Below are 18,804 nucleotides of genomic sequence, written 5' to 3'. Positions count from 1 at the left end.
ATTTAGTTTGAGGGCCCTAGGGGTAGAGGGTTGATTTGGGATCCAGAGTTGAGTTTGAGGGCTCTAGGGGGTAGAGGGTTGATTTGGGATCCAGAGTTGAGTTTGAGGGCTCTCGGGGGTAGAGGGTTGATTTGGGATCCAGAGTTGAGTTGGAGGGCTCTAGGGGGTAGAAGGTTGATTTGGGATCCAGAGTTGGTGGCTTACTTATTGTTTCCACTGCCTCCTGGTGGCAAACACATGTAAGGACACACCAGGGTCATATTCATTAGATGCACGCCATGGTAAAACATTTCAAAATGTTGTGCAACAGAAAATGAAAATGAAGATTTTTTATTGTGCAAGTTCAGATGATACCTCAATATTTTACTGAATTTTTGTCCGTTTTCTTCCATTTTGTGACTAGTGAATATGACGCAGGTGGTCCCTCCCTGTTTCAGTACATTTTCTTCCATTTGGTGCCTAATGAACATGACCATTGTTTGATTTGTACCCTCTCCATATGTCCATCAAGTAACAGCAGATGAGTGGAGGCTGCTGAGGGGAGGACAGCTTATAACAATCACCTGTCTTCAACCCAATTGAGATGGTTTGGGATGAGTTTGACCGCAGAGTGAAGGAACAGCCACTCCTTCAAGACTATTGGAAAAGCATTCCTCATAAAGCTGGTTGAGAGAATGCCAAGAGTGTGCAAAGCTGCCATCAAGGAAAAGGTTGTCTGTCTTGAAGAATCTCAAATTTAAAATAGATTTAGATTTGTTTAACACTTTTTTGGTTACTGCATGATTCCGTATGTGTTCTGTCATAGTTGTGATGTCTTCACGATTATTCTACAATGTAGAAAATAGTAAAAAATAAAGAAAAACCCTTGAGTAGATGTGTCCAAACTGTTGACTGGTAGTGTAGATAGAGGACTTTCTGCCTGTGCCATTACAGCTCCTTTGACAGCATGGGCAGCGCCATTGAAGCTATCTCCATTTTAAAGTCTACACAAAAATCACCATGCCTTAGCAAAGTATCCAATAAATATCGAATGTGAAATACCTGCATTAAGTAAGTCAACTGTGTCATACAGTCTACAATGCTATTTCCACTCCATACATTGTATTGATAAGGAATCCTAGCACATTTAGTTGATATCCTGTACTTAAAGTAAATGGGGCTCCTACCCTGTCTGGACACCAAGTTCGGCATTCTTTACCAGCTGTATTGAAGATCCCAACTCCCTCCGGCGAGCAGAAGACATTCTTAGACCCAACCAAGGCCAAACAATACATCGTTGTGCACCTACATCCAACGGTGGACAGGCGACATAATACTAACTAGCCATTGTGGGCTCATACTGTGACCCTGCACAAGCCGTGCTGACGCGGCCAAGGACCAACTAAGGAATTCATATCTTGATTAGAAACGTGCCTCCACCCTGATGACAAAAAAAGACAATTATTCATCCATTAACTTAAAGTTATGAAGGACGATGGTATGTAACGGGTGACATGTTCTCACAAGGACAATATAGTTTGAATAGTATTTTATTTACAGTACATGCCACAATGAGCTTTTACCAACTAACTGCGGCTGTACAGCCACGTAATAATTAGCCTAGTCGCTACCTAAGGCTAGCCACTGAGCTTTCTTTCCTTAATAGGACACCCTACTAACATACTGTGAGCATGTTTAATACATACAAGGGTATACTCCCAAGGACCATGTGTATTTTTATTTACTATTTGACTGGTTGGTCCGCCCTGGTGCTTGGTGGCGGATGGGTTTGCAGGTTGTATAGCCGAGCGAACAGTGCAGCTCTGCAGGACAGCTATTAATTCCCAAGCTTGTGCCAGTCAATTTTCGGTGTTCTGGCGTGTTAGGATGTTCAACAGAGGGTTATATTTACACAAATGTTGAATTTTACTGGGTTTGTTTTCCTATTTACTTATTTAATTAAATGTTTTTTTGAGTATGTGTGTGTGTGTGTGTGTGTATGTATGTATGTACTGTATGAACAGTTGAAGTCAGAAGTTTACATACACCTTTAGCCAAATACATTTAAACCCAGTTTTTCACAATTCCTGACATTAATCCTAGTACAAATTCCCTGTCTTAGGTTAGTTAGGACCACCACTTTATTTTAAGAATGTGAAATGTCAGAATAATCGTAAAGAGAATGATTTATTTCAGCTTTTATTTCTTTCGTCACATTCCCAGTGGGTCAGAAGTTTATACATACACTCAATTAGTATTTGGTAGCTTTGCCTTTAAATTGTTTAACTCGGATCAAATGTTTCGGGTAGCCTTCATCAAGCTTCCCACAATAAGTTGGGTGAATTTTGGCCCATTCCTCCATGACGGAGCTGGTGTAACTGAATCAGGTTTCTAGGTCTCCTTGCTCGCACACACTTTTTAATTTCTGCCCAAAATTTGGTATAGGATTGAGGTCAGGGCTCTGTGATGGCCACTCCAATACCTTGACTTTGTTGTCCTTAAGCCATTTTGCCACAACTTTGGAAGTATGCTTGGGGTCAATGTCCATTTGGAAGACCCAAGCTTTAACTTTCTGACTGATGTCTTGAGATGTTGCTTCAATATATCCACATAATTTTACCTCCTCATGATGCCATCTACTTTGGGAAGTGCACCAGTCCCTCCTGCAGCAAAGCACCCCCACAACATGATGCTGCCACCCCTGTGCTTCACGGTTGGGATGGTGTTCTTCGGCTTGCAAGCCTCCCTCTTTTTACTCCAAACGTAACGATGGTCATTATGGCCAAATTGTTTCATCAGACCAGAGGACATTTCTCCAAAAAGTATGATCTTTGTCCCCATGTGCAGTTGCAAAGCGTAGTCAGGTTTATTTTATGGCAGTTTTGGAGTAGTGGCATCTTCCTTGCTGAGAGACCTTCTAGGTTATGTCGATATAGCACTCATTTTACTGTGGATATAGATACTTCTGTACCTGTTTCCTCCAGCATCTTCACAAGGTCCTTTGCTGTTCTTCTGGGATTGATTTGCACTTTTCGCACCAAAGTACGTTCATCTCTAGGAGACAGAACGCGTCTCATTCCTGAGTGGTTTGACGGCCATGGTGTTTATACTTGCTTACTATTGTTTGTACAGATGAACGTGGTACCTTCAGGCGTTTGGAAATTGCTCCGAAGGATGAACCAGACTTGTGGAGGTCTATTTTTTTTTCTGAGGTCTTGGCTGATTTATTTTGATTTTCCCATGATGTCAAGCAAAGAGGCACTGAGTTTGAAAGTAGGCCTTGAAATATATCCACCTCCAATTGATATAATTTTAACATTACACAATCTGTGGAATTGCGGGAAATGTGTTATAAAATTGCAACAATTTCTCTCTGACCCATGGCAAAATGTGTAGAACTGAAAAAAAAACTTGCTTTAAAGCTGCAATATGTAATTTTTGGGGCGAACCAATAAAATTAACATAGAAATGTGTTCTAAATCTGTCATTCTCATTGAATGCAAGTTTAGGAGGCAGTAGATCTGCAATATGTCACTTTTTGGGCGACCTGACAAAATTCATATAGAAATGTTTTACAGATACTGTCACGCCCTGGTCAAAGTATTTTGTGTTTATCTTTATGTATTTGGTCAGGCCAGGGTGTGGCATGGGGTTTTTGTAATTGTGGTGTGTTTGTCTTGGGGTTTTGGTGGTGGTATTGGGATTGTAGCTTAGTGGGTTGTCTAGCAAGGTCTATGGCTGTCTGGAGTGGTTCTCAATCAGAGGCAGGTGCTTATCGTTGTCTCTGATTGGGAACCATATTTAGGCAGCCATATTCTTTGAGTTTGTCGTGGGTGATTGTCCTTAGTGTCTTACTTGTACTCTCTGTTAGTTTGCACTAGATAGGCTGTTTTCGGTTTTCATTACGTTTATTGTTTTGTAGTGTTTAGTCGTGTTTACGTTTTGTTTAATAAATATGGATCGCAATCGACACGCTGCAGTTTGGTCCGACTCTCCTTCATCACCACTAGAAAACCGTTGCAGAATCACCCACCACCAACGGACCAAGCGGCGTGTCAACAGGCAGGAGCAGCCGAAAAAGGAGATGCTCACCAAGGATTTCTGGTCATGGGAGGAGATCTTCGACGGGAGAGGACCCTGGGCTAAACCAGGGGAGTGTAGCCGTCCAAAGGAGCAACAGGAGAAGAGGCAACAGAGGCAGCAGCAGCAGGAGCAGCAGCAGCTACAGTGGGAGAGGTTGCACCACCTGGAGATATGGACATGGGAGGAGGAATTGGACGGTAAAGGACCCTGGAATGAGCCTGGAGATTATTGTCGCCCCAAAGCCGAGCTGGAGGCAGCAAAAGCAGAGAGGCGGCATTATGAGGAGCTAGCACGGCAGAACGGATGGAAGCCCGAGAGTCAGCCCCAAAATTTCTTGGGGGGCTCACAGGGAGTATGGCTATGCCAGGTAGGAGACCTGCGCAAACTCCCTGTGCTTACCAGGGGGCTGGAGAGACCGGGCAGGCACCGTGTTATGCTGTGGAGCGCACGGTGTCTCCAGTACGGGTGCACAGCCCGGTTCGGTATATTCCAGCTCCGCGTATCGGCCGGGCTAGATTGAGCGTCGAGCCAAATGCCATGAAGCCGGCTCTACGCATCTGGTCCCCAGTGCGTCTCCTTGGGCCGGCTTACATGGCACCAGCCTTGCGCTCGGTGTCTCCGGTTCGCCTGCATAGCCCAGTGCAGGCTATTCCACCTCGCCGCACTGGCAGGGCTCGGTGCTCAAGAGCTCCAGTGCGCCTGCACGGTCCGGTCTATCCAGTACCACCTCCACACCCCAGCCCTCCGGTAGCAGCTCCCCGCACCAGGCTTCCTGTGCGTGTCCTCGATCCAGTACCACCAGTTCCAGCACCACGCAACAGGCCTTCAGTGTGCCTCGCCTGTTTAGCGCAGCCAGAGCCTTTCTCCTCTACAGCGCTGCCGGAGCCTCCCGCCTGTTCAGCGCAGCCAGAGCCTTCCTCCTCTACAGCGCTGCCGGAGCCTCCCGCCTGTTTAGCGCAGCCAGAGCCTTTCTCCTCTCCTACGCTGCCGGAGTCTCCCGCCTGTTCAGCGCAGCCAGAGCTGCCAGCCTGCATGGAGAAGCCAGAGCTGCCAGCCTGCATGGAGCAGCCAGAGCTGTCAGTCCGCATAGAACAGTCAGAGCTGTCAGTCTGCATGGAGCAGCCAGAGCTGCCAGTCTGCATGAAGCAGCCAGTCTACATGGAGCAGCCAGAGCTGTCAGTCTACATGAAGCAGCCCGAGCTGCCAGTCTGCATGAAGCAGTCAGTCTACATGGAGCAGCCAGAGCTGTCAGTCTACATGAAGCAGCCCGAGCTGCCAGTCTGCATGAAGCAGCCAGTCTACATGGAGCAGCCAGAGCTGTCAGTCCGCATGGAGCAGCCAGAGCTGTCAGTCTACATGAAGCAGCCCGAGCTGCCAGTCTGCATGAAGCAGCCAGTCTACATGGAGCAGTCAGAGCTGCCAGTCTGCATGAAGCAGCCAGAGCTGTCAGTCTGCATGGAACAGTCAGAGCTGTCAGTCTGCATGGAGCAGCCAGAGCTGTCAGTCTACATGAAGCAGCCCGAGCTGCCAGTCTGCATGAAGCAGTCAGTCTACATGGAGCAGCCAGAGCTGTCAGTCCGCATGGAGCAGCCAGAGCTGTCAGTCTACATGAAGCAGCCCGAGCTGCCAGTCTGCATGAAGCAGCCAGTCTATATGGAGCAGCCAGAGATGTCAGTCTGCATGAAGCAGCCAGAGCTGTCAGTCTGCATAGAGCAGCCAGTCTGCATGGAGCTGCCAGTCTGCATGGAGCTGCCAGTCTGCATGGAGCTGCCAGTCTGCATGGAGCTGCCAGTCTGCATGGAGCTGCCAGTCTGCATGGAGCTGCCAGTCTGCATGGAGCTGCCAGTCTGCATGGAGCTGCCAGTCTGCATGGAGCTGCCAGTCTGCAAGGAGCTGTCAGTCTGCACGGAGCTGTCAGTCTGTAAGGAGCTGCCAGTCTGCAAGGAGCTGCCAGTCAGCACGGAGCCGCCAGAGCGGTCAGTCTGTAAGAAGCCGCCAGAGCTGTCAGCCTATATGGAGCAGCTAGTGCCGCCAGTCTGCCCAGCGCCGCCAGTGCCCCCAGTCTGCCCAGCGTCGCCAGTCTGCCCAGCGTCGCCAGTCTGCCCAGCATCGCCAGTCTGCCCAGCGTCGCCAGTCTGCCCAGCGTCGCCAGTCTGCCCAGCGTCGTCAGTCTGCCCAGCCCCTTCAGTCTGCCCAGCGCCGCCAGTCTGCCCAGCGCCGCCAGTCTGCCCAGCGCCGCCAGTCTGCCCAGCCCCTCAGCCCCAGACCTTCCAGTCTGCCCAGCGCCGCCAGTCTGCCCAGCGCCGCCAGTCTGCCCAGCTCTTCCAGATCTGCCAGTCAGCCAGACTCTTCCAGATCTGCCAGTCAGCCAGACTCTTCCAGATCTGCCAGTCAGCCAGACTCTTCCAGATCTGCCAGTCAACCAGACTCTTCCAGATCTGCCAGTCAACCAGACTCTTCCAGATCTGCCAGTCAACCAGACTCTTCCAGATCTGCCAGTCAACCAGACTCTTCCAGATCTGCCAGTCAACCAGACTCTTCCAGATCCGCCAGTCAACCAGACTCTTCCAGATCCGCCAGTCAACCAGACTCTTCCAGATCTGCCAGTCAACCAGACTCTTCCAGATCTGCCAGTCAACCAGACTCTTCCAGATCTGCCAGTCAGCCAGGATCTGCCAGTCAGCCAGGATCTGCCAGTCAGCCAGGATCTGCTGAAACCACCAGCCAGCCAGGAGCTGGTAGATCTATCTACCTGCCTGAGCTTCCTCTCACTCCTGAGCTTCCTCTCACTCCTGAGCTTCCTCTCACTCCTGAGCTTCCTCTCACTCCTGAGCTTCCTCTCACTCCTGAGCTTCCTCTCACTCCTGAGCTTTCTCTCACTCCTGAGCTTTCTCTCACTCCCGAGCTTCCCCTCAGTCCCGAGCTGCCTCGGTCCCGAGCTGTCCTTCAGTCCCGATCTGCTCCTCAGTCCAGTGGGGTTCTGGGTGAGGACTACTAGGCCATGGTCGGCGGCGAGGGTGGACTATCCAGGGACGAAGGGAGAGGGGAATAAGACATTAAAGGAGTGGGGTCCACGTCCCGCGCCGGAGCCGCCACCATGGACAGACGCCCACCCGGACCCTCCCTATTGTTTTGAGGTGCGTTCGGGAGTCCGCACCTTAGGGGGGGGGTTCTGTCATGCTCTGGTCAAAGTATTTTGTGTTTATCTTTATGTATTTGGTCAGGCCAGGGTGTGGCATGGGGTTTTTGTAATTGTGGTGTGTTTGTTTTGGTGGTGGTATTGGGATTGTAGCTTAGTGGGTTGTCTAGCAAGGTCTATGGCTGTCTGGAGTGGTTCTCAATCAGAGGCAGGTGCTTATCGTTGTCTCTGATTGGGAACCATATTTAGGCAGCCATATTCTTTGAGTTTGTCGTGGGTGATTGTCCTTAGTGTCTTACTTGTACTCTCTGTTAGTTTGCACTAGATAGGCTGTTTTCGGTTTTCATTACGTTTATTGTTTTTTAGTGTTTAGTGTTTAGTCGTGTTTACGTTTTGTTTAATAAATATGGATCGCAATCGACACGCTGCAGTTTGGTCCGACTCTCCTTCATCACCACTAGAAAACCGTTACAGATACGCAATTCTAAATGAACAGAAGTTTAAGAGAAGGTAGAACTGTTCTATGTGCGTTATTTCTATGCTTTAGTTTTTGTGGCTTTTACTTTCGAAAATACAATATTTTTGCTTATGGAAGAAAATTCATAGCGGTTTAGATGGTAAAATGATTTTCTACTCAATTGTTAGAGGAATTTAATTCCTATATGTTCATTAACCAATTCAATTTTAAGAAAGCAAAACACTTTGTCCGTTTCTAAGAATTTGTAAGGTTCTTATTTGCATAAAATAGATAAAGATCAGTCTCAATATTAATCAATAGCGTTTATTCCCGAGAGCTCTGTTGATAATACCATGTACATTGGTTCATATACCTCACATTTCGTCATAAATGTCCCTCCTCCTATCAGATACAATGGCAATATAGTTCACAAGCCTTCTCACATTGTCTGCCACCTGTTAAACAATCTACTACAAGCCCAAGGTCTCTCCCCTTCCTGGGCGGGGACAGAATGTCCTGTAAGGAACACAGTATTCCAGCAGGTCTGACGATAGCTCCATTCGTTTCTAACAAGGAACAGAAAGTCCTTGTTCTAATTATTGACTAAAACTACACACCTTATATTCAGTATTATGATTAAAAAAAAGGTTCATACAGTAACAGAGTAGTATTCTGTTTAGTTATAATTCTAAGCTAAACGTATACATAATTTAGTCATTATTCATAAAAATCCCATAACAACAATACTCGCTTATTTTGTCACATGTTATACTCACTCACACAACCTGTGCAACCAGTCCCTTTGTGATCAGGTTAACGTTTATTGTCATGAATCTTGCCCTCAAGGCAGAACTGAGCGATTTGCGCTAGATGTCCCTGCTGCAAAGTCCAAAGAGTTTGGCTATATCTAAAAATGAATGGGAAAAAAGTGCTTTAAGGTTCGGCATTAAGTTTAAAAGTGAGGTTAAGGTTAGGTTTAAGGTTAGGGTTAGGTTTCAAATCTTTATTTTATGACTTTATGACTATTTTATGATTATGACTTTTATGCCCAGCTGCCTCCAGGGCAAGATTCATGACAAGAAATGCTAACCAGACCCCCTTTGATTTCACAGGAAATGAAACATAGAGAATCCATTTGCAGAAGTGCAGTTTTCATTACATTAGCAACTACTTCCACCCCTATGGCTATATAAGCTGTATCATTTCATAAGGGTTGTTAAAGAACCACGACCCACACAGCAAGACACAAGAGGTAAGACATTTGAGAATCAGAATGTCATCTCTGGAAAAGCCTAATTAACTATTGTCCTCAGTGATGCATAAACGATACTGTTTGATTGTAATAGATATACTTGATTGTCTCTTGTACACATACATTTACTTTATGTATAGAAAATGGACTGCGTTAAAAATCAACTGAATGTGATATGATTTCTTATCAATACAATGCACGGAGTGGAATAGCACAGTGCATTGTAGACTGTATGACTCAGTTGTCTTATTGGACGCAGGTATTTGACATGAAGCAGTAGATTTTTAGCAGATACAGCACTATATGTATTTTTGTGTAGAATACAATTATGCTACTTTAGTACAAAAAAATGTAATGTAATTGTAATTCAGCTAAATGTATTGTATCAGCTAAAACTCAGCTAAACATGTATTGCATCAGCTAAAACTAATAATGGTGGTTGTTATTGTTGGGGAAGATGGTATAATATATAACGGTAACTTTAGACATTAAAGCTTTATGCCAATGGTGTTGCTCATGGACGTTGTGAGGTGGGCATATTTCACCATGAAACACGGAGAATCTCACTGCGGATAACAATGGGAGGCCGTTCATTCTCTTACTAGAACAAAAGCGATACCTACCGTGCCGACCCGGTAGCGACGAACCTGACGTTTCTACTTGTCGAATCGCACTGATTGTCAGTCAGTGTCAAAACAACTTTTGCAAATCTCGTCAGTGTCAGACAACTTGACTTGGAGCCAATCAGAGAGTACGAACCCCTAGGTGAGGGGACCAACAGAAGTGACAACAGGAAAAGGAGGGCATTTTCTCCGTACATCCACGGTTAAATGTCATGATCCAGTCACACTTCATATACAGTGCTGTGAAAAAGCATTCTCTACTTTTGCATATATTTTTTTATCATCTTCAACTATAACCCAATATTAAATAAATGGAAACTGAGTGAACAAGTAACCCAATAATTACATAATTATTTTATTTATTTAATAAACAAAAGCAATGCCCCTGTGTGGAAAAATAATAACTGGTTGTGCCACCTTTACCTGCAATGACTCCAACCAAACACTTCCTGTACTTTTTGATCAGTCTCTCACGTTGCTGTGGAGGAATGTTGGCACGCTCTTTCCATGCAGAATTCATTTTTTATTTATTTAACCTTTCTTTAACTAGGCAAGTCCGTTTTTAAGATCAAATTCTTATTTACAATGACGGCCTACACCGGCCAAACCCCAACGGCGCTGGGCCAATTGTGCGCCGCACTACGGGACTCCCAATCACAGCAGGTTGGGATACAGCCAGGGATCGAACACTGCGATGCAGTGCCTTAGACCGCTGAGCCACTCAGGATGCCAAATGTTCCTATTGTTCTATTGCTTGTCTGCTTGTCAGTTTCCAAGCTGGTTGGTGAAAATGCAGAGTCGTGGAATCACTCTGTGGCTGCTGTTGCTTCTCCATGTCCCTGGACTGGACTCTGCAACATGGAATCTATTCGGTGAGTTCCATTTAGCCTGGTTTGTACTGTGTTGTCAACTCCTACCGTCATTGTCATGCAAAAGGCCATGGTCATACAACACAAACAGATCTGGGACCAGGGTAAGTTCAGTTGGACAATGAAATCTGACATTCTCCTATCACTTCATCACAATTAAGTCATGTTAGTTTGAGAACGTCAATGACCTGATGTTTTTATAGTAGACATTCCAATGAATCAGGCATCGGCCATTCAAGTAGTGTACTCCTCAAATTCCTGTCACAATTACTGCAACACACGTTTGTTTGTGAAAGACATTGTTAGTAGGACAATGACCTGATGTTTTTACAGTAGACTTTACAAGGAATCAGGAATAGTGTAGGGGTTGGGTCCCAAAGACCCTCCCCATTATTGATTAAGTGGACCTTAAGATTCCTATGTTTTGCTGCAGGCCTTATAATAGATACTGTTGCTATGTGTCTAAAAACTCTGTGCAACATCATCTATATTAGTCTTTGTGGTTAAGCCCTGGCTGTTGTGAGAGTGTGATTGTAGGCTGGGTCTGAGCCAGACCGAAACTAGATAAAGAGAAGTAACCACTGTCTGGTTTTGACATTTTGATCTTGTGTGACAGTGGACAATTCTAATAAATTCAGAGAAGCTACTGTACTAGGTCGCCTTATAAGGTAACCTCAGCTTATTGATACACACATACATTGATGTAGGTGATCATACCACTAGGGAGTGATCACATGAATAAAATCAGCTGCACCCTTAAGTGGGGTGCAGAACTTACTCTCAAACATGCGTGCTGTGTTTTCGTTGTCAACTTCTGTCTGCAATTGCATTAAATAAAGGTTTGATTGATTTACTTAAAGAATATATTGTCTGACTGCTGAATTCACCAATAAGCCAAAGATTGACAAGGGACAAGGAACCTACCCCGAGACAATAGGCCAATCATGTAGTGTTCTCCTCAAGTTCCTGTTTGCAAAACACAAACAAGTTGGATCATGCTTTATACTGCCGCCTAATAGAAATGTAAGCAAACAGCAAAGTTGCATAAATCCGTTGTCAGTTGAAGCTCATCAGTCCAATTTTTAAACTGACTAACTTAAATCCTCACCCTCTCTGTGCTCACAGGTAAGTCCTCGACAGAGTCCACACAGGAGGGCGAGGTGAGGCTGGTGGGGGGTAAGCATGACTCAGAGGGTCGAGTGGAGGTGTACCACGAGGGGAAATGGGGGACCATCTGTGACGATGGCTGGGACCTGGCCGAGGCTCAGGTGGTGTGCCGTCAGCTGAAGTTCCCTGGCGTTGTATCTGCTGTCACTGGAGGGACTTATGGAGAGGGTGAGTATCTTACAAGGGTCATGTTCATTAGGCAACAAATGGAAGAAAATGGACTGAAACAGGGAGAGAATACCTGGGGCGTATTCACTAGGCACAACATGGAAGAAAATGGACTGAAACAGGGAGAGAATACCTGGGGCGTATTCACTAGGCACAACATGGAAGAAAATGGACTGAAACAGGGAGAGAATACCTGGGGCGTATTCACTAGGCACAACATGGAAGAAAATGGACTGAAACAGGGAGAGAATACCTGGGGCGTATTCACTAGGCACAACATGGAAGAAAATGGACTGAAACAGGGAGAGAATACCTGGGTCGTATTCACTAGGCACAACATGGAAGAAAATGGACTGAAACAGGGAGAGAATACCTGGGTCGTATTCACTAGGCACAACATGGAAGAATAAAACAGTGCAACACAGAGTCAAATAGCTAAGGTAAAAAGCAAAGCTAAGGTAACTGAGCTAAACGACTACCGCCCGTAGCACTCACATCCGTCATCATGAAGTGCTTTGAGAGACTAGTCAAGGACCATATCACCTCCACCCTACCTGACACCCTTGACCCACTCCAATTTGCTTACCGCCCAAATAGGTCCACAGACGATGCAATCTCAACCACACTGCACACTGCCCTAACCCATCTGGACAAGAGGAATACCTATGTGAGAATGCTGTTCATCGACTACAGCTCGGCATTCAACACCATAGTACCCTCCAAGCTCGTCATCAAGCTCGAGACCCTGGGTCTCGACCCCGCCCTGTGCAACTGGGTACTGGACTTCCTGACGGGCCGCCCCCAGGTGGTGAGGGTAGGCAACAACATCTCCTCCCCGCTGATCCTCAACACTGGGGCCCCACAAGGGTGCGTTCTGAGCCCCCTCCTGTACTCCCTGTTCACCCACGACTGCGTGGCCATGCACGCCTCCAACTCAATCATCAAGTTTGCGGACGACACAACAGTGGTAGGCTTGATCACCAACAACGACGAGACGGCCTACAGGGAGGAGGTGAGGGCCCTCGGAGTGTGGTGTCAGGAAAATAACCTCACACTCAACGTCAACAAAACTAAGGAGATGATTGTGGACTTCAGGAAACAGCAGAGGGAACACCCCCATCCACATCGATGGAACAGTAGTGGAGAGGGTAGCAAGTTTTAAGTTCCTCGGCATACACATCACAGACAAACTGAATTGGTCCACTCACACAGACAGCATCGTGAGGAAGGCGCAGCAGCGCCTCTTCAACCTCAGGAGGCTGAAGAAATTCGGCTTGTCACCAAAAGCACTCACAAACTTCTACAGATGCACAATCGAGAGCATCCTGGCGGGCTGTATCACCGCCTGGTATGGCAACTGCACCGCCCTCAACCGTAAGGCTCTCCAGAGGGTAGTGAGGTCTGCACAACGCATCACCGGGGGCAAACTACCTGCCCTCCAGGACACCTACACCACCCGATGCTACAGGAAGGCCATAAAGATCATCAAGGACATCAACCACCCGAGCCACTGCCTGTTCACCCCGCTGTCATCCAGAAGGCGAGGTCAGTACAGGTGCATCAAAGCTGGGACCGAGAGACTGAAAAACAGCTTCTATCTCAAGGCCATCAGACTGTTAAACAGCCACCACTAACATTGAGTGGCTACTGCCAACACACTGTCAATGACACTGACTCTACTCCAGCCACTTTAATCATGGGAATTGATGGGAAATTATGTAAATATATCACTAGCCACTTTAAACAATGCTACCTTATATAATGTTACTTACCCTACATTGTTCATCTCATATGCATACGTTGATACTGTACTCTATATCATCGACTGCATCCTTATGTAATACATGTATCACTAGCCACTTTAACTATGCCACTTGGTTTACATACTTATCTCATATGTATATACTGTACTCGATATCATCTACTGTATCTTGCCTATGCTGCTCTGTACCATCACTCATTCATATATCCTTATGTACATATTCTTTATCCCCTTACACTGTGTATAAGACAGTAGTTTTTTTTGGAATTGTTAGTTAGATTACTTGCTCGTTATTACTGCATTGTCGGAACTAGAAGCACAAGCATTTCGCTACACTCACATTAACATCTGCTAACCATGTGTATGTGACAAATAAAATTTGATTTGATTTGATTTGATTTTGATTTTTCAAATGGGGAGGCACTATCAGATCTTGTGCAGTAAGAAACACTCATTTTCAAATCAAATCACATTTTATTGGTGACATACATATTATTAGCAGATGTTATTGCGGGTGTAGCGAAATGCTTGTGCTTCTAGCTCCGACATTTCAGTAATATTTAAGTAATTACACAACATATACCCAAGACACACAAATGTAAGTAGGAATGAATTAAGACTATATACATAAGGACAAGCGGAACGGATGAAAATACAGTAGAATAGTATAGAAAAACGTATATACATATGAGATGAGTAATGCCAGATATGTAAACATTACTAAACTGACTAGTGTTCCGTTCCTTAACGTGGTCAATGATTTCTAGTCTATGGCTATAGGCAGCAGCCTCTAATGTGCTAGTGATGGCTGTTTAACAGTCTGATGGCCATGAGATAGAAGTTGTTTTTCAGTCTCTCGGTCCCAGCTTTGATGCACCTGTACTGACCTCACCTTCTGGATGATAGGGCTGTGATCAGGCAGTGGTTCGGGTGGTTGATGTCCTTAATGATCTTTTTGGCCTTCCTGTGACATGGGGTTCTGTAGGTGTCCTGGAGGGCGGGTAGTTTGCCCCCGGTAATTCGTCGGGCAGACCACACCACCCTCTGGAGAGCCTACAGCATCCGATGCAGTTCCGAACCAGGCGGTGATACAGCCCGACAGGAAGCTTTCAATTGTGCATCTGTAAAAATATGTGAGGGTTTTAGGTGACAAGCCAAATTTCTTCAGCCTCCTGAGGTTAAAGAGGCTCTGTTGCGCCTTCTTCACCACACTGTCTGTGTGGGTGGTCCATTTCAGTTTGCCAGTGATGTGTACGCCAAGAAACCTGAAGTTTTCCACCTTCTGCACTGCTGTCCTGTCGATGTAGATAGGGAGGTGCACCCTCTGCTGTTTCTTGAAGTCAACAATCATCTCCTTTGTTTTGTTGACATTGAGTGAGAGGTTGTTTTCCAGGCACCACACTCCCAGAGCCCTCACCTCCTCCCTGTAGGCTGTCTCGTCATCGTTGGTAATCAAGCGTTCTACTGTGTCATCTGCAAATTTGATGATTGAGTTGGAGGCATGCTTGGCCACGCAGTCATGGGTGAACAGGGAGTACAGGGTGGGCTAAGCATGCACCCTTGTGGGGCCCCAGTGATGAGGATCAGTGGAGTGGAGGTGATGTTTCCTACCTTCACCACCTTGGGGCAGCCCTTCAAGAAGTCCAGGATGTTGAGCTTGGAGGGTACTATGGTGTTGAATGCTGCACTATAGTCAATAAACATCATTCTTACATAGCTATTCCTCTTGTCCAGATGGGATAGGGCAGTGTGCAGAGTGATGGCGATTGCATCGTGTGTGGATCTATTGGGGAAGTAAGCAAATTTTAAGTGGGTTTAGGGTGGCAGATAAGGTAGAGGTGATATGATCCTTGACTAATCTCTCAAAGCACTTCATGATGACAGAGGTGAGTGCTACAGGGCGATGGTCATTAAGATCAGTTACCTTTGCCTTCTTGGGTACAGGAACAATGGTGACCAACTTGAAGCATGTGGGGACAGCAGACTGGGATAGGGAGAGATTGAATATGCCCGTAAACGCACCAGCCAGCTGGTCTGCACATGCTCTGAGGACACAGCCAGGGATGCCGTCTGGACCGGCAGCCTTGCGAGGGTTAACACGTTTAAATGTTTTACTCACATCGGCCACGGAGAAGGTGAGCCCACAGTCCTTCATGTTCTGTCAGCACAAGAATTTGAAACCTTTTGCTACAGTTTGTCTGATGAATATGACTCATTACATGACTTTGCCACCAGGACGCAGTGGAAAAAAACAAATATTAGTAGCGTTGTCAATAACTCTGAATCCCAAATCAAACCTCAGCAACCCCCTAGCCCCTAGCGACTTTTGTAAAAGTATGAGAGGGTTGAATAAGCGTTAGCAATGTGACGACAAGGAATTTGGGATTCTTGGAGGGAACAAGTTCAAATGGGTAGTGATTTGTGTGAATGGCAGGCAGCACCAGAAGAAAGAGTCAACTAACTTACTTTGATACACCACAACATAATATTTTTCTTATTTCTGCACATGATTTTGCTTGCTCCTTGTTTATCCTCTGTTTTGTATCCAAGGGTCGGGTTCAATATGGTTGGATGATATGGACTGCAAAGGAACCGAGAAGTCCCTGTCCAGCTGTTCTTTCAAGGGCTGGGCGTTGACCGACTGTTCCCACAAGGAGGACGCAGGGGTCGTTTGTGCGAGAGGTACATTACTACACTGTGGGTGAATCTCAATAGTGTTTCCCCTGATTCCTTGGCTCCTCTCTTCTCGTCTCCTTCTGAAAAGTCTCCACACCTCCGTCGGAAAACATCAGAGAGAAGTGAGGAGAGCATTGGTGGATAAGATCCAATGCTCTCCCTGATTCCCTCTGATGTTTTTAGGTGATTTGAGAGGATTCAAGGAATTGAATAAAATACATTTCAGATTCACTCTGTGTGTCTGCAGCCCCTGTCTGACCAAAAGTTATGGAAGAAACAGACATTTTAACCCATAACAACTAAACAAGGTTATTTTCCTGGTTAAATAAAGGGATGCATGAATACATGTTGTTAAACTTCACCGAAACTAAAATACACACTATCAGCCCTACATATTCCTACTCATCATGTACAGTCCTAATCACGTGTATTCCTCATACTGTACAGGCACAGATTTGACCAGTGACACAGCACATTTCCTGGACCACAGTCTGGGCCTGTCAGATGACCTGGGCGAGCTGTTTGACCGTGGGGATGACTGTGACTTCCTCATCACAATCCAGAGCCCCACAGGAAACAGAGATGGGGAGGGGAAGTTGGAAGTGGAGGAGAGGAACATCTGCACCCACAAACTGATCCTCTCTCTCTACCCACACTTCAACATCACCAACGGGTCCAGTAACCTCTCCCTGGAGATGAGTCAAGCCTGCAGCCCCTGTGTAACCAGCTTCATCAGGTACTAGTCTATGACCCTTAACAGGTGCTATTTAGATACACTTTATGTTTATTGGTTAAATACATACACAAGAATCCAAATGTGTCAGATGATTTTAGACCTCAAAAGTACTCTGTTGAGATGAATCCACGTCTCCTTGAATCAATTGTGTAGATCCAGGGTGCCTTACTTAAAGCACAGTTTTTCTCTAGGTCCAACACCACTTGCTGAAGTTCCTTTTTAGCTATGGTATCTCCTAAAAATGTTTGAATACAAGTTCATTTATTTAAATGTCCTTGCTCTGGTTCTCTAGGTACCTTTACACCCGCAAGATCGACGTGACCGTTTCCTCTGCCCAGTGCCTCCACAAGCTAGCCTCAAAGTTTGGGGTGAAACGGCTGATGCAGGACACCGGCAGGCTCTTCACCGTACTCCTCCCTGAGGACCCCTCCTTCTACACCCAGGTCTCCCTGTACCAGTACTCCGTCCAGACTGGGGACCTGCTGCTTCAGGAGAACTGCCTCCAGTACCTGGCCTGGAACTGCGAGGCTCTGATCAATTCCCCGGCCTGGAGTGACCTCTCCACAGACTTCCTGATGGCCCTCTTGGCGCGGTCTGACCTCGTGGTACCGGACGAGGGGTTCCTCCTGCAAGCTCTGGAGAGTTGGATCATAGAGAAGGGTGACTTGACCGGCACCGAGAGCCAGGCGGCCCTGTTAGGCCACATCCGCTTCCCGATGATCCCTGCCGAGAAGCTCTACGATCTGCAGTTCACCTCAGAGCTCTACAGGAGCCACGAGAAGCTCTATCGTGTCAGCATGCTCCGAGGCTTCCAGTTCAACGCCTTGTCATTCGACACTCTGATGAAGCACAAAAGCAGTGAGAGTGAAGAAGAGCATGATTACCATCCCAGGATCTACACTGCTGAGCCATGGAGCGTCACCATCAACTCAACCAACAAAGAGCCACCACGCCAAGCTATGCGATATGATTACAACAGGCGCTACAATAACTACCAACCTTATTACCCCACGCCAGAATATGGCAAGTCATTCACAACACCAAACCACAATAGTGTGATTTACCAGACCAAGGAAACCAACCCCATCAGTTGGTCAGCAAGAGTCTTTAAGAACCAACGAGAATGTTCCAGGTGTATTTCCTTCCCCACTGCCAGTCTCTCTCTCCAAAGCAGCCTCAGACAAAACCAGACCAACAGTGTTCACTTCAGCAACCGACTGCTCCTAACATGTGAGGGCAGGTATGTCTTTCACGTCCAGGACTTCAAGAACGACATGGCCCAGATCCCTACTAACAGCAGTCTTGCCCTGTCCTACCCCTGTCCTGAAGGCCAGTATGACTTTCGCTTTGTGGTGAGACCAGAATACATCTGATAGCACTGCCTGGCACAGATGCAAAAATGCTCCTAACACACATCCACAAATCTAATAATGCCAATCAATTGCTAATTTCTTTTATTCAAGAGTTTGAAATTATGGTAATGTGGTTTTAGAAATATGTGACTGATTTGATCATAACCCTTTGTTGATTTGCTGAAAGCATATCAACATGTAGCACTGCTCTTACTTAAGTATTAATCAAAAACTATAACATCTCTGCTTGCACTTGAATAAAGGCATTTGAACATGCAGGGATGTGGATGATGTTTTTTCCCCCAAATGGCGGCTAGTTCTTCCCATAGAAATAGCTAGAGGTCTCTTGTGCCAAAAGCCAGTTCTGCCATGGCTAGCGCCATTGAAGACTGTCACCATTTTGAAGTTGTCTACTGGGTGGGTGGGACTTCATATGGGTTAAGGAAGGATCACATAATTCCAATCGGGTCATCAGGAGGGATCATCCAATGAATTATAGTTCTGAGCAAAAATGTCCATAACTGCAGGCGGTAGTAAATCT

General features: G+C 46.2%; 1 protein-coding gene across 2 annotated transcripts; it reads left to right on the top strand.

The window, feature by feature from the left end:
* The first annotated feature begins 8,752 nt into the window (after positions 1-8,752).
* Positions 8,753-18,539, top strand: LOC112226273 (galectin-3-binding protein A-like). Of its 2 annotated transcripts, none has more exons than XM_024390645.2 (6): positions 8,753-8,910; positions 10,303-10,405; positions 11,528-11,737; positions 16,050-16,181; positions 16,623-16,911; positions 17,204-18,539. In XM_024390645.2, exons 2-6 carry the CDS (start codon positions 10,324-10,326, stop codon positions 18,282-18,284), a joined length of 1,794 nt encoding a protein of 597 aa, XP_024246413.2. In that variant the 5' UTR covers positions 8,753-8,910; positions 10,303-10,323; the 3' UTR covers positions 18,285-18,539. The 2 variants fall into 2 exon arrangements, with proteins under 2 accessions (XP_024246413.2, XP_042173808.1); XM_042317874.1 differs by having other exon boundaries at positions 16,050-16,196.
* Positions 18,540-18,804: the final 265 nt, after the last annotated feature.

This window comes from Oncorhynchus tshawytscha, unplaced genomic scaffold (assembly GCF_018296145.1).
Source record: "Oncorhynchus tshawytscha isolate Ot180627B unplaced genomic scaffold, Otsh_v2.0 Un_contig_5665_pilon_pilon, whole genome shotgun sequence".
NCBI lineage: Eukaryota > Metazoa > Chordata > Actinopteri > Salmoniformes > Salmonidae > Oncorhynchus > Oncorhynchus tshawytscha.
Note: the sequence above shows the minus strand (reverse complement) of the source record. Positions and strands in the feature narration are given on the sequence as shown.

Bases quoted from the DNA above. Each gene is read 5' to 3' on its own strand.
- LOC112226273 (XM_042317874.1), top strand. From the start codon at position 10,324: ATGCAGAGTCGTGGAATCACTCTGTGGCTGCTGTTGCTTCTCCATGTC. The intron at 10,406-11,527 runs GTGAGTTCCATT...CTGTGCTCACAG, and splicing joins TGCAACATGGAATCTATTCG to GTAAGTCCTCGACAGAGTCC. The intron at 11,738-16,049 runs GTGAGTATCTTA...TTTGTATCCAAG, and splicing joins TGGAGGGACTTATGGAGAGG to GGTCGGGTTCAATATGGTTG.